At 36.8% G+C, this 16,566-nt stretch overlaps 1 protein-coding gene across 6 annotated transcripts in view; it reads left to right on the top strand.

The window, feature by feature from the left end:
* NHLRC3 (NHL repeat containing 3) overlaps positions 1 to 16,566 on the top strand; it is a 62,608-nt gene that overhangs the window by 14,419 nt on the left and 31,623 nt on the right. For 3 of the 6 annotated variants that reach the window (XM_077867968.1, XM_077867963.1, XM_077867964.1), the window contains one exon: positions 7,351 to 15,769. The exons of the other annotated variants lie outside the window; for them this stretch is intronic. In XM_077867968.1, the coding sequence (XP_077724094.1) occupies positions 7,351 to 7,417 (67 nt within the window). In that variant the 3' untranslated portion in view covers positions 7,418 to 15,769. Of the gene's footprint in view, positions 1 to 7,350; positions 15,770 to 16,566 lie in introns of those variants that run through there. 6 annotated transcript variants of the gene reach the window in all.

Raw genomic sequence — 16,566 nt, 5'->3', positions numbered from 1 at the left:
TGTATGTCTTGAGGAAATTAGCTTATAGGTGACATATTTTCTAAGGGTTACTGGGAATTTTTACTGTTTAATTGGCCATTTTCATGTTTAAAAGAACAAAACCAAGAAGAGCCTTTCAATAAAAGCCAGTCTTTTTTTTTTTTTTTTTTAAGATTTTGTTTATTTATTCATGAGAGACAGACAGAGTGAGGCAGAGACATGGGCAGAGAGAGAAGCAGGCTCCATGCAGGGAGCCCAATGTGGGACTCTATCCCGGGACTCCAGGATCGCGCCCTGAGCCAAAGACCACTGAACCACCCAGGCGTCCCAATAAAAGCCAGTCTAATAGCCAGAAGTGAATAATACATTTTAAACTACAACCTGAATATGAATATAGTACAATAGAAAATGCATTCATATTAACAGAGAATTATTCCTTTTTTCCTTACTAGATTTTTTTTTTAAGATTTTATTCATTTATTCATGAGAGACCAGTGAGAGAGAGAGAAGCGAAACACAGGCAGAGGGAGAAGCAGGCTCCATGCAGGGAGCCCGAAGTGGGACTTGATCCCAGGTCTCCAAGATCACACCCTGGGCTGAAGCGGGGCTAAACCGCTGAGCCACCTGGGTTGCCCCCTTCTTGTTTCTTTTAAACAATTTTGTCTTGTGGTTGCTGACTCTTTTATAAATAAGAAAAATTTAGAGAGGCTAAATAATTTCTCCACCAGACACTTAGGCATAGAATTCATGAGTTTATAAATTAATCCTTAGACATTTGATGACCTGTAGATATTCCTTTTGTATATAAGAACTGAGAATTTGAGCAATGAAAAATAGCACTTTTTGAAACTTTTGTTTCTTCCATTGTAAACAGTGAAATTATATTGATATGATTTAATTCTGCTTGCATGTAATATATGGTAAAGTGGCTCATCTTGGGGCAACCTGTTTTTTAGCTCCTGTAATATAGCCTCTGACCCTGGTAAACAGGTTTGTGGTGTTGAGTTTCCTTTTGGATGCTACATTTAAAAGAGAATCCTACAGATAGACTTTAATCCAAAAGCAGTTGACCAAAATAACATGGTGTTTGGAAATAATTCTGAGACCTTCAAAGAGTGATCATATAGGATTATGAAGAGACTTATTGAGCTTTCCTCCAGAATGAAGATAATGAGTAGAAATAATAGTGTGGCCAAATGGTCCAGCTTAGTATAAGAACATTCTAGCAAAAAAGCTGTTTAGCAATGGAACAGACTGTGTTCATATTGGAAGTGGTAAAGTTCAGTGATTCAGAACTTGAAATCTGGAGGTCGGTTAACCGGGGTTCTAATCTAGGCCCTGCCACTTACTTGCTGTGTTGTTTTGAGACTGCACCATTTTTCTTTTGTGAAATGAAAATGATAGTATTTTCCTCATGGGACCGTTGTGAATAGAAATGAGATCGTGCATATAGCACATTACACCCAGTCCCTGACACACAGTAAGCACTCACCACACCTTTTTTTGTAGTATGTAAGCCAAAGATGGGAAACCGTGCCACCTTTGGGCAGAAATTCTTACACTGGGAAGATGGTGAGACTAGATGACTTTCCCTATTGTATGATTCTGTGTTTAGTCCCATTGTTGAAAACTAAAGATAATAGTTGTGATACACTAAGTCATCTATCATTTAGAATGGCCACTTTTAAAAAAACATGTTTTCATTTGGCACTAAGGCTATTTAGTCATGCAACAGATGACTGCGTGTTAGGTACCAGGAATATGGTGGTGAGCAAGGTAAAGACTCCTTTTCTGGAGTATACATTCTACTTTGGAAAACAGAACTGTTTGAATGAAAAAGTGAGCTTCTGACTAGAATTTGTGAAATATTAACACTTGGTTGGCTAAGTACCCATCCTCAACCTTCTTCCTTACCTTACACAACCTTGAAGACTGGAAGGTAGGTGCTTGCTTTCTCAGCTTATTAGCATCTAAGCATAATGACATGATATGGTTCTGGCCAGTACAACAGAAATGGAAACCTCCTGGGAGATTTCTGAAGAATCATTTGCTTTTTTGATTTAAAAAAAAAAAAAAAAGATAGGTATACTTAGCACCACTGCCTTCTCCCTTCTTCCCCAACCTGAACTTGAGTGAACACTCAAGTGTTGCCTGGAGTTGCAGCAGCCACCTGCAAGTGAAAAACCAACATTCTTAAGGAAGGCAGAAAGAACGAGGCTGGTTTTTACGATTGGGGAACCACTGTCCTGGCCTGGTAATTCCTTTCTCCAGATTTTTTTATGAAAGATAGTTAAACATTTTAGTTACTTAAGCCACTGTAGTAGTTGGGTATCTTTTTACAGATAAAAAGCATTCCTAAGAAATTCAGTATTAAATTAACCTGCATTAGTTTGGAAAGGATATTTTTTATGGTTTTCAGATTCTGCATCCAGGAAAATAAGTTACTCTGCTTTTATGTCTTATTTTATGTCCTATAATAAGATTTTACTTTTTTTTTTCAATTTAGATTCTATGCATTTCTTTTGAGACATATTTTAGATACCTGTATCAAATTTATTCTATGCATTTATTAGTTGTAGCTGTTAGAGTAGGATTCCCCTCCCCCTTTTTTTGAGAGAGAGCACAGAGTGCGGGGTGGGGAACAGAGGGAGAGGGAGAGAGAGAATCTTGAGCAGTCTCCACACACAGGTGCAGAACCCAATCTGGGGCTCAGTCTCATGTCTCTGAGATCATGGCCTGAGCCAAAATTAAGAGTCCGTGCTTAACCAACTGATCGACCCAGGAGCTCCTTTTTCCACATTTCAAATTAGTTTTTGGTGGCATAGAGAAAAGGCATCAATTCTTTTTATGTATGTCATTTCTATTCACCTTAATAAGCTCTTACTAATTTTAATTAGCTATTATAGATATTCAGATTTTCTAGGTATGCCACTCTGAAAATAAAGGTAATTATATGTCTTTCAATTATTTATTGTTTGTTTGATTTTTAGAAATTTATTGCATTAGCTACCTTGTTCAAGACATGTTAAATGATAGTAATGATAATTTCTGATTTAATGGAAATATTGGTACTTTCCCAATAAATATGTTTGCTATTGAGTTTTGGTAATTTTTATATTTAGCCAGGGTTTTTTTTTTTTTAAATCTCGGGATTTTATTACGAATTACTACTTAGTTTTGTAATGACTTTTGGCATTGATGTGTACAATATGTTGATTAATGAAAGGTACAGGTTTTTTCTTAGGGTTATTGTTGGAAAAACTTGGTAAATTCTTGCTTAGAATTTTTATTCTTGAAAGAAAGAGGGCAGTAGAGTGCCATTGTGTAGAATTTATCAATTGTGTTCCACCATCTCCAAAAGGAATTTGAGCCTCTTTACAATAAAAATTTTTAAATACATTAAAAGAGACTAATGTCAAGAATTGCATAGAGGGGAGGAAAATACATTTATTCAAAACCTGAATAGGGGGATCCCTGGGTGGCTCAGCAGTTTAGCGCCTGCCATTGGCTCGGGGCATGATCGTGGAGTCCTGGGATTGAGTCCCGCATCATGGAGCCTGTTTCTCCCTCTGCCTGTGTCTCTGCCTCTCTCTCTCTCTCTCTCTCTGTGTCTCTCATGAATAAATATATAAATAAAATCTTAAAAAAAAAAAACCTGGATAATAGTTATGGCAATTAAGCATTAAGTTAATTCTGAGTTTTATTGTAGCCTTAGCAAAGAAGGAAATGTGCATATTTCATTTTCATCTGCTGAAATGAAATAGATCCATTCTTCAGGAAACAACTTTTTTCCCCATATGTCATTTGTATGGTTATTTATAGGTGAAATAAAACAACAAGCCTTCAACAAAAACTTATTATAACATAAAGAAACCTTTTTTAATGTAATCAAAGAAGATGTGAAGAAGGGATAGCGTCTTTAAGCCAGTTGCTCCATAAATATTATTCTTATTTGGTGTACACATCACTGAGTGGATGGACAGTCTTGGTCAGGGTTCGACTGAAATAATGGTGGTAGTGTTCTGAATTTCTGCTGTTCAGCATGGTAGCCCCTAGCTCATGGACTATTGAGCACTTGAAATGTTGTTCGTGTGTCTAAGAAACTGAATTTTTTTCAGCTTTATTTTTAATTAATTTAAGTTGCTACATGTGACTAATGGCTACTGTATTGGACAGCCTGGCAGGTGACTAGGTTTTCATGATAGTGACCAATAATTTGTTTTTACTCAATTTTCTTACTCATTTATATAATTTGCTTTCTCTGTAGTATGACCTTTTGACAGTGTTTCTAATAATTCCACCTCAAAGATTAAAAGTTATGCACACATTAAATTGTTGAATCTTTTTAAAATATTTTCCAAATGAAAACGAAGTCAGTCTGTGAAAAATGAAGGAAAATGGTTCTAAAAAACTTTTAAGTGTTTATGTGTATACTTATTTATCAGTTCACCTCTGGGAACAGTTTAGAAAAACAGCTCTGTTTTTCTATCTTTTTTTTTTTTTTTTTTTCCCTAAAAAGAAACCATTTCACAGACAACAGCTCAGGTTAAAATGCAAATTTGTCTCTTGTAGATTTTTTTATGCATCCCACAGAGGTATTCGCAGTAATTGTTTCAGACATCCTAAAAATCAGGTTGGAAGGCAATAAAATGCAATCACAGGCTCATTACTGGTGATGTCAAATTATTACATCTTTAGTAATGATTGCATTAGTTTCCTTCTTTATTTGGATTTTAAAGCTTAGATAATAAAATCCTAAATAATCCTACTTCCATTTTTTGAACTTTATATCATGAAATATTTCATCAATTGTCAACTTGTAGACATGTCATCTTATTGATATCTTTGCATACTTACCGTGTGCCTATGCTGTTAGATTATTTTGTATTGTCTCCAACATCATATTATTTTATCTTAAACTAACTTAGCATGTTTTCTATAAGGTAATAATAATTTTTTTGAACATGATGTTACCACCTTTAAAATTAGTAGTCCCTTGGGGCACCCAAGTGGCTCAATTGGTTAAGCATTTGCCTTCGGCACAGGTCAGTATCCTAGAGTCCCAGGATCAAGCCTCATGGCAGGCTCCCTGCTCAGTTGGGAGTCTGCTTCTCCCTCTGCCTCGCCCCCAATCCTACACCTGCTCATGTTCTCTTTCTTGCTCCCTCACTGTCTCATAAATAAATAAATAAAATCTTAAAATTAGTAGTCCCTTAATACTGTTAAATATTGTCCTTGTTCTGATTTTACCTCAGTATCTCATGTATTTTTTGCCAGGGTTGAAATAAATTCCATTTTTAAATTTGTTTCTTATATTTAAACTGTAGTTTCTTCGTCTTCCTCTTCCTTTTCTTGCTATCTATGTCTCCAGCCTTGTGTCTTGCTTTCTCTTCTCTTGTAATATATTTGTTGAAGAAAGCAGTTATCTGTTCTAGTTTCCCGAGAATCTGGACTTTGTTGATTTCAACCTTCTGGATTCGTTTAACATGTTACTTTGTCTTCTCTAGACCCTGTAAATTGGTAGTCAGTGCGAGAGACTGTGTCAGATTAAGATTGGATTATTTTTGTGGCAAGACTTCTCTAGGTGCTGGTATGTAAATTCGTCATGTAACTTTGAACCTCTGGTTCAAACTACTTTTCTTTGCTATTGCTTGCATAGCCAATTGCTTCCTTGACATTTCTACTTGGACATGTAACAGTTATTTCAGACTTAACAGACTTAAGATACGTACTCATTCCCTTTCTCCCACTCTCAAATGGGATAGTACCACCATTTATTTATTGAGCAACTCTCCCATCTACCTGGAATACACTTACTCCAGATCTTTATTTGGCTCAATTTGTATACTCTTTCAGGTTCTGCTCAAATACAACCTCTTTAAAGAGGTGCGTCCTGAATGTTGTTCTAAATAAGCATCTACTCCTGTCATTTTCTATTCTCTCACCTTGTTTATTTTCTTTATAGTTTTTGTAATTCTCTGATACTGCTCATTTGATTCTTTACTTGCATATCACTTGTTTCCCTCTGTGGAATATAAGCTTTTATGCAAGGCTGGGATGACTTTGCTTTTGTTCATTGCCAAAGTGCCTGGAACATAGTAGGTGGTCAAATACTTGTCAAGTGTTTTTTTTTTTTTTTTTTAATTTTTTTTTAAATTTTTTTTTTATTTATTTATCTATGATAGTCACAGAGAGAGAAAGAGAGAGAGGCAGAGACATAGGCAGAGGGAGAAGCAGGCTCCATGCACTGGGAGCCCGACGTGGGATTCGATCCCGGGTCTCCAGGATCGCGCCCTGGGCCAAAGGCAGGCGCCAAACTGCTGCGCCACCCAGGGATCCCTCAAGTGTTGATTAAATGAATGACTCATTACCTTGTATTAATGGTTTAGTATATCATTAACTAGCTTAAGCTTCTCAGATCAAATGATCTTATAGTTTATCTACTTGGATTTCATATCAGGCCTGTGTGTAGGATTCTTCTATCAGCCTGCACTTGCCCTCATCTATTTCTTAAGACGTATTTCCTCTCCTTTTTGCTTGGTTTTATTCATTTGTCAACTGTTTTACCATTCTCCACTCCCACCCCCCTGCCAATTCTGGATCTGTTTCTTTTTTCAGAATTCAGAGCCTCATTGGAATATCCAGCCTCATATGGTGACTTTAAGCATTGCTGTCTTTATCTATTGCTTATTTTTCTCTGCAAAGATATGACTCTTATGCTGTCCCTCACTTCTTCCTCATCCAATTATTTTTTAAAAAAAGATTTTATTTATTTAGTCATGACAGACAGAGGCAGAGACACAGGCAGAGGGAGAAGCAGGCTGCCTGCAGGGAGCCCGATGAGAGACTCGATCCCAGGACACAGGGATCACGACCCGAGCCAAAGGCAGACACTCAGCCACTGAGCCACCCAGGCACTCCCCTCATCCAATTATATACAAGAATCTTTTGTCTTTCGTAGGTGTTGAAATACTGTATTTAAATACTGTTTGAATTTTCAAAGAAACTTCAAAGATATTCTGTATTCTGTACTACATTTTATACAGATCTCTCCAACCTGCTCCCCTCTAGTTTCTCCCATAAATCTACTTTTGAAAGCTTTTCACAACTGATGAATTTTGTATGTCCAGCTGACGTTCAGTGACACTGGGATGACATTTCACATGAAAAAATAAGTAGATTGTTTTAATAATGCCTCCCCCCCCCCCCATCAACATCCCCAATATCTCCAGGTTCTTATCTCTAGAACTTGTGAGCATTACCACAGAAAACAAAGACTTTGGAGATGTGACTACATTTAGGAATTTGAGATGTGGTTATCCTAGATTATCTCAGTGGGCCCTAATGTAATCACATGTTTCATTTTAATAGGGAGGTAGAGGGAGATTTGATATATAGAAGAGAAGTCAGTGTGACCGTGAAGCAGAGCTTGGAGTGATACAGCCACAAGCCAAGGAATGCCAACAGCCACCAGAAGCTGGATAAGGCAAGAAGTGGATTCCTCTCTAGCACTTCCAGAGGGGACATAGCCCTGCCTGGGTCTTGATTTTGGCCTAGTGATACTGATTTTGGCCTTCAGTATTATGAAAGAATGTGAATTTCTGTTGTTTTCGGCCGCTAAGTTGCTGATAATTTGCTACGGCAGCTGCAGTAAACTAATACAGATTTGATACCTAGAAAAGGAGTCCTGCTGATAAGCATACTTAAAAATATAAAACTATAATATAGAAATGGACAATAGGTAGAGGCTGGAAAAATTTTGAAGAGTAAGATAATAAAAAGCTTAAATTGTTTTAGACTTGGTAGAAGTATGACATTAAAGTCAACTGGGGGGCAGCCCCGGTGGCTCAGCGGTTTAGTGCCGCCTTTGGCCTGGGATGTGATCCTGGAAACCTGGGATCAAGTCCCGCATCGGGCTCCCTGCATGGAGCCTGCTTCTCCCTCCCCCCCTCCCCCCCCATGTGTGTGTCTCTTATGAATAAATAAAATCTTTTAAAAATATAAATAAAAAAATAAAGTCAACTGGTTAGGGCTCAGAAAGAACTAAGCACAATGCTGAAAGCCTATATCATCTTAGAGAATGCATATATTGTAAACAGATTGTTAGTTAAAAATTTGAATTTTAAAGGTATTGTTGGTAAAGGTTTAGAAGGAAATGAGGCACATATTTTTAGAAACTGGAGGAAAGAGGGTATTTATTATATAGTGGGAAAAGACATAAGAATGGTTATAAATCATAAAACAATGGAATATCTTTACATTGCTGGAAAAAAATAAGGTCAGTCTAGAATTCTGGATCCAATAAATGTTTCTGTGAAAATTGAAGAAATATTTCAAGCAAACAAAAGCTGGAATATTCATTGTCATCAAATCTATACTGCAAGAAATATTAAATGATGATTTTTAGTCTGAAAGAAAATGATACCATTTGAAAACTTGGATCTACACAAAGGAATAAAAAGGGCCTGAATTGGAAAATTTGTGGCTAAATATAAAGGTCATTGTTTTTCTTTTAGAAAAAAATTTTTTTGAAGATAACTGACTGCTTAAGGCAAAACTAATAACAATGCATTGATGAATTTATATAATTTATAGAAGTACATAGATGATATAAAGGATGAGATGACGAAATGAAAATATACTATTATAAGAATATGAGAAGTGGTACGATATCATTTGAAAGTAGATTCTGACAATGTAAAGAGAAGTATTGTAAATTCTATTGTAACCAAAAATGAAACAAATGTATATATAATAGCCAAAAGAAAAAGGTAAAATGCTATACAAATAGCCAATCCCAAAAGAACCCTGAAAAAGAGGGAAATGGGACTAATAGAAAGCAGCATGATGGTAGATTTAAACCCTGTCATATTAAGTACTAAATTAAGTGTAAATGGCTTAAATACTCTAGTTAATATTCAGCAATTGTCAGACTGAATTAAAAAATGCACGAGTGATAAGCTTTATATATAAATATAGGATAATTAAAAGCGAAAGGATGAAAAAAATATTCCATTATAAACAGTAATTTTAAGAAAGTTGAAGTTGCTATATTACTATCCAAGTAGTCATCAGAATAAATATGACCAGAGATAAAGAGAGAAAGCTTATAAGGATAAAAACATCTTTTTATGTCCAGGATGAGCCAAAAGTTAAAATGTATATATGATCAATAGCAATATTTTAGAAATAGATTAAAGGGAAAATTGACAATAAAACAGAAATATAGATTAATCTGCCATCAAGGGAAAAACTTTTAAAATCCATCTCTCAGCAACTGATAGAACAACTAGACACACGCAAAAATAAAGATAGAGATGACCTGAATAACGCTATCAAGTTTGACCATATTTGTGGAACACTATGTACAACAACTGCAAGGATACACATTCCTTTTAAGTGCACAGGAAACAGACATTAAGACCACATGCTAGGCCACAAAACAACTCTTAATAAATTTAATCAGTTTGGAGTCACGACAACATATTTTCTGACCATACTAGAATTAAAATAGAAATAAAAAATAATATATCTGAAAAATCATCAAATATTTGAAAATTGAATATTACACTTTTTTAACTTATGTCACAGAAAAAAATCACAGAAGGAGCAAGAAAATACTAAGTAAAAATACATGTCAAAATATGTAAAATATATTAAAGCAGTGCTTAGAAATATATTTATAAGTTTAAATCTTTGTGTGAGGAAAGAAGAAAATCTAAAATTAGTATTCTGTTTTCACCTTAAAAAGAAATAGCAGATTAAGGCAAAGATTAGTGAAGAAAATAAATAAATTGAAATCAACCAAGTAGACAACAGACATTAATGAAATAAAAACATATTAGAAATGATCAATGAAATTTACAAACCTCTAGCTATACTGATCAAGAAAAAAAACCCAAATTACCAATATCAGAAATGGAAGTAGTTTTATTAATACAGATCCTATAGACATTAAGAGAATAGTAAAGAAATACAAAAGATTTTATACCATAATATTTGGCCACTTGGATCAGGAGTTGGCAGAGTTTTCCTGTGAAGAGCCAGACAATAAATATTTTAAGCATTATTGGCCATGCGGTCTTTTCAAATACTCAGCTCTGACACTATAGCATGAAAATAGCCATGGACATGTGTAAATGAATGAGTTTAAACAAAACTTTATTTATAAAAATTACACAACCATGGACGTGGATGAACGTGAAAAAGATCATGCTGAACACAAAAAGCAAGAAATAAAAGAATACATAGGCGGTTGGTTTCATTTATCTGAAATCCTAGAAAAGGCAAAAGAATTCTGTAGTGATAAAACAGATCAGTGTTTGAAGCCATGATGGGTGTTGGTGATGAATTATGAATGGTGTGAGGCAACTTTTTTCATATAATGGAAAAACTATATTTGCATTTTGGTGGTAGTTTCATGGGCATTATGTATCTGTCAAAGTTCCTCAAACTGTACACTTAAAATGAGAGTGTTGTATTGAATATTAAAGTAAGCCTCAATAGACTTGATTAAAAAACAAAACAGAAGATTGGAGAATCCAAACAGAAACAAAACAGAAAATGGGAAGGTGGAGAATGAAAACAACAAAAAAGAACTTTTAAGTGGAGGAATGGTAAGTGAGAGAATACCTGTTCGATAACCTTGACCCCCCCCACCCCCAGTACATTTGATGAGTGAGAGAAAGTGATTAGGTGTAAGAGGAAGTTGAAAAGAATGTGAACAGCTGTTGTATAGTATAGCAGATGCCAGGAAACACAAAATGAGGGAATTCATTGCAAACTGAAACCAGAGAGCAAGAATATTGAATGTCAGGTATTCCCATTTCCTTTAGTTTCTTTAGGCATGATTTGAAGCCTAGAGAAAGCAGCAGGTAGTCATTACTAAGGCTTAGGGATGGCAGAGCACATATGGCTAGTTAAGTACACACTGTACTTGTTAAGTAACACTTAAAACACAGTTAAGTGTTAGGAAAAGCAATGTAGGTAGGGCTATGTAGTTGAAGAGGTAGGAGTGGTAAACCTTGGTTAGTAAAGAAGAGGTTGAACATGTATGAAAGATAGGAAAGGTGAAAGGTGAGAATGATCTGGACTAAGAAAGGTTACTTTCTATGATTAGTTCATACATTATGCAACATGAGCATTCCAAAGTAGTGTTGAATGGCAGGCAGCTAAGGCTGAAAATATAAAACACTTCTACCAGGCACAGACTCAGAAAAAGTCCCTCTCCTTTCTGTAAGGAATAATCTCAGTGGACATCAAATTTACCAACTTGTAGCTTTGACAGTAAAGTATTTCACATCCTCATTCATTAATGTATGGCTCTCAATGACATATTTTTTTCAAGAGTTACTTGATGCCCCAAGCCTCAGTGTGTCGTGGGCATGCAGGGCATGTTCTACATTATAACTCCTAAAGGCAGAAGACAGGTTCACTGTAGACAAAAATGGACTAAAATTTCTTTAGCCTCCTAGGATCTTGATAGGGCTGACATGATGGATCATTTCTACTGAAGAAAAAGAGGACCGAGATTTCGACTCATCAATAAAGTATCTGACTCCTCAAGAAATGACTGGAGATTAAAGTGAATCTTAAATTAATTTGAAAAATGCACACAAAGATTATTACCTGCACCAATTAGTTCTGTCAGACCTGTAAGTACCTATGTAGAAACAACAGCTTATAATTAACAGGGGGAAAAAAAACCCACTACTTTTCCTGGTTAGGAGCATAGGAAAGGCAAGTTTGAAACAAAAGTCTTGTTGGGACATTTGACAGGACATCAGCTGTCAAAATCGTGACTATAATTTTTTAATAGCTTTTGAAATTGGTTTTGAAGACTTCTCTCTTACCCTGACCTCTTCCTTTTCAATTCTTAAAATACTAATGTTTATCAGTTTCTGAGTTGCTTCTATATGTCTTGACCTCCATCAAGCTTGCAAAATAATAGAGAATGGAACTTTTATGTCTTTCATAATGCCTCGCTCCATGCTATGCACATGATATATGCTCAATTAATACAGTCACTCCTGGAATCCAAGATCTTTCAATGGTGGAGAGGACGAGAGCTGTAGGGCAGAATTTCCAGTATCAGAGCTGAGTTAAGAACAGCAATGGCATATCAAGGGGGAGTCTTTCACAGTGGCTGATGCAAGCACAGGAAGAAGGAAGGGCTCTTTCTCTTCTTCCAAACCTAAGAAACCACTTGTTAGGCCCAGAGGAGCCCTTTGTTGCCAAAAAAAACCCAAAAATAAACACAAAGCCTTAAACAGGTTAATATTTTTTCCCTTATGTGAATATACAAGGTTAAAAAACTTTAACCTTTCTCATCAGGAGAGAATTGACAAGGTTTGACAGTAGCACATGCTTCTCAGATGTATTCTGTCCTCCTTCATCTGTGGACCTCCAGAACCTGGAATGCCGCCATCTAGTACAATGACTACTCCTGGGATGCAGTGGTGAAGTGAGGAAATGGAAATTCTTCCCAGATGTGGTGTCCTACCGGATGTGTCATCTGCCTCCCTCTGAGTTACTCCTCTATACATTTGGATCTCATAATTTCAATGCATGTTAAATAAATTTCCAGTCTACACACAGGTATATATGAGCAGGAAATGCCCCAAAGGGGGAGCCTGAGCGGCTCAGTTGGTTAAGCGTTCGACTCTTGGTTTCAGCTCAGGTCATGATCTCAGTGTTGTAGGATCAAACCCTGAGTTGGGCTCCACTCTCAGCAGGAAGTCTGCTGGAGATTCTCTCCTTCTTCTCCCTCTGCCCCTCCCCCCCACTCGAGCATACTCTTTCTCAAATAAATAAATCTTAAAAAAGAAAAAAAGGAAGTGCCTTAAAGGCACTGCTAAATAAGAAAAATCCTTTGCTAATGGGTACCTCCATATTTGGGGTATATTTTCATTTTAACTATGTATATCCACAGAATAGATTACCTCTGTGTAGAAAACCGCAACATAGTCTCAGAGGGTCCTACACCTTAAAAGAAAATAATTTGGAAAAGCAGTGAGTGAATGGTGACCCTCTTTCCACCTCTACTTGCATTGTGATCTCAGGCAAATTATTCAAGTTCTCCAGACCCATCTCTAAAATGTGATCATGACAGTGGTGCCTGCCTCATTAGACTGTCATGAGGATTCACTGAAATATTGCACTTGAAGAGCATATAGAGACAGTCCACTAAGTACTAGCTATTATTATTGTTAGTGAAAAAAATTCAACAGATACAGCTATTGGGATAGTAGGAACTTTGTAGGTTTCACAAACTTCGTAACTTTCTCATATTCAAGTCAGTTGTAGGACCTTGAAAGAACCACAGGCCTCTTATTTGGAAGAACGCAACACACATCACCTTGAACAAAATAAATTATAGCCATATTCTCAAGTAAATGGAATTGTTAAAACATTTTTGAAAATATGTATAATTTTACTGCTACATCTTTTATCATTTTGAACACTTTGTTTAGGTCTGAAACATTTTTCAAATAATTGCCTGTATGTATTGTTTTTGTTTTTTTTTTTAAGATTATTTATTCATGAGAGACACCGGCAGAGAGAGAAGTAAGCTCCATGCAGGGAGCCCAATATGGGACTCGATCCCAGGACCCCGGGATCACAACCTGAGCTGAAGGCAGATGCCCAACGGCTGTGCCACCCAGACGTCCCTATGGATTGAGTTCTTAATGCCCAGCAGATATTATCCTAAGAGTATTACATGCCTTAACTTATTTAATCTTCATGATAACCACAAGGTAGCTACCTTCATTGCCCCATTTTACAGGTGAGAAAAACCAAGGCATAGAGAGAGCCTAAGCAACTTCCCAAGATGGCATAGCTAGTAAGGAAAGGGCTCATGTAACATCCCAACATGACATGACTTACAATGAGTAGAGCTTGAGTAATTACCCAAGATGGCACACCTAGTAAGGACAGAACTAAAGTTCCTTGACAAAGATGTCAAATTTAGGAAGGGGTAGAGCTAAAGGAATTTGTCCAGTATGGTGCAACTGATAACTAGCAGACCTCAGGTAACTTCCCAAGATGGCATAGCTAGTAAGTGGTAGGACTCAAATAAGTTGCCCTAATTGGCATAGCTAGTAAGGGCCAGTGATTAAGTACCTTCCCCAGGTCACATAGCCTCTGAGGGTTGGAGAATGCAGGTGATCTAGCACCATGCTTTCACCGTTTCTACTGTAGCACTTGCCAGGCTCAATTGGTTCTAGGCTCTATGCAGTGACTCCTGACAGATAAAATAGCCTGCTTCACTTTATGTTTGTTTTCTCCCTCACTTCTTCAAAGTGGGACCTAAAACGGTCTTTTTTTTTTCTTCTTGCATTTGAGAGGCAAGGAAAGGGGCATTGAAAAACCTGCCTCCACTGCACCACCAGTCTAGAATTAAGGAGCCCTAAGGCTAGAATGTTGGCTTCTAAGAGAAGTGGAAAGGCTGCTAAGACCTGAGGCTGAAGAGAGGGAAGAACTGGGTGTAGAATTAGCAGAAGGTGAGTGAGCCACTTGGCTTGGATATAAAATTTAAAGTTCACCAAAATAATAATCAAGAGTGAATCATATTTTGATAAAATATTTTTGAAAATTAAAAAAGGCAAAACACAAAAAAGCCCATGAAGAAGAAAATATCAAACTTTTAAATAAAGATGGAATCCAACAAAGCCGATATTAGGTGAAGCAATTGAGGCCAAGTCTTACAGGATATTAATTAGAAATACACATTAAAATATTCTTTACCTTGATTACTGTGCTTTGGGGAACCCCTGAAATTTTATGCCTGAGCTGAGTACCTCACTCACCTCCTCCTAATTCTGATTTGGGGAAAAAGAGAGGGGCTGAGAAGCCAATTGGAGCCTAAGGAATGATCCAGGGGCCTCACACAAAAAGAGGACATGAAGCCTAAGAACATCCCATACCAGGTTCCTTTTCACATGTTATTTACTCCTGAGAGCTACCCTCCTGGCAGCTGTTAGCATTGTCATTTATATAATCAAGCTGAGTGTGAAGAATAGAAAGTGACCCAGCCCGGTTCAAGATCTACCTGCCTCTAGAGCCTGGCTATTCCCACTACTGGCCAGTATGTGCCTCATAACAAAATTCTTGATATTTTTTTTCATCTTTTGGGTCATAAGCTCTACCACATGAAGACAGAAATCATAATGAGAAATTTCACTGACTTGACTCCTCTTGTAGCTGCCGGAAGTTTTAAACCATAACTTTCCTCTCCTGGTACTATTGAAAAAAATTATAGTTCCTCCTGAGTTACTCATATATTACATCTAGTAAGAAGCTTCAGACACTAGAGTGTTGATGGAATGCACCCATTTCGTATTGGTGCACCATTTTCTGGGCCACAGCATATTTGGAACAGAAAGGATCAGTTAAGTGAATTCAGTGACAACTTACACTTGTGTTATAAATCTAGTCCATTATTTATGGTAATCCAGTTTGGGGTGCAGTGGAAAGAGAGTGGGCTTGGAGTCTGAAATGAAATAGACTGCTGATATGTTACTTTGAATCATTTATTGAAATCTCTCTGGGACTTCAGTTTCCTTTTGTATAAAGTAATAGGGTTTTTCCCCACCATGAAAATAAGGTTATATGACATCCTGCCTTCCTTAAAGTCGACATGACCCAGTGATGAAGAACTGACATTGTGATTTCTACTTGCACATCAGGAATCCAGGCTCAGTCAATACTTTTACCCATTGCGAAATGTAATTAAGGCATAGGGCTCCCTGATCTAAAAAATAATAATAATAAACATATTAGTAAACAACTACACATAGATCTGGCTCCACTGGTTACTTCATTAGTGTCTGCTGTAGCCACTTTTGACATCTAGCTTGGGCTCCAGTCCATAAATAGCTATTACAAATGCATTAGTGTCATCTTGTTTGTACAAGTTCTGTTGTGAACAACAACCATTTATGATCTAAAAAATCACCTTTTGACTTCCATAAATGGCCATTCTTTTTTTTTTTTTTTTTTTTCCTTTTTGAGTTTTCTTTTTTTTTTTTATTATTATTATTTTTTTTATTGGTGTTCAATTTACTAACATACAGAATAACACCCAGTGCCCGTCACCCATTCACTCCCACCCCCCGCCCTCCTCCCCTTCTACCACCCCTAGTTCGTTTCCCAGAGTTAGCAGTCTTTATGTTCTGTCTCCCTTTCTGATATTTCCCACACATTTCTTCTCCCTTCCCTTATTTTCCCTTTCACTATTATTTATATTCCCCAAATGAATGAGAACATATAATGTTTGTCCTTCTCCGACTGACTTACTTCACTCAGCATAATACCCTCCAGTTCCATCCACGTTGAAGCAAATGGTGGGTATTTGTCATTTCTAATAGCTGAGTAATATTCCATTGTATACATAAACCACATCTTCTTTATCCATTCATCTTTCGTTGGACACCGAGGCTCCTTCCACAGTTTGGCTATCGTGGCCATTGCTGCTAGAAACATCGGGGTGCAGGTGTCCCAGCGTTTCATTGCATTTGTATCTTTGGGGTAAATCCCCAACAGTGCAATTGCTGGGTCGTAGGGCAGGTATATTTTTAACTGTTT

Source organism: Canis aureus, chromosome 24 (assembly GCF_053574225.1).
Source record: "Canis aureus isolate CA01 chromosome 24, VMU_Caureus_v.1.0, whole genome shotgun sequence".
Classification (NCBI taxonomy): domain Eukaryota; kingdom Metazoa; phylum Chordata; class Mammalia; order Carnivora; family Canidae; genus Canis; species Canis aureus.
This window is presented reverse-complemented; position numbering and strand designations above follow the sequence as displayed.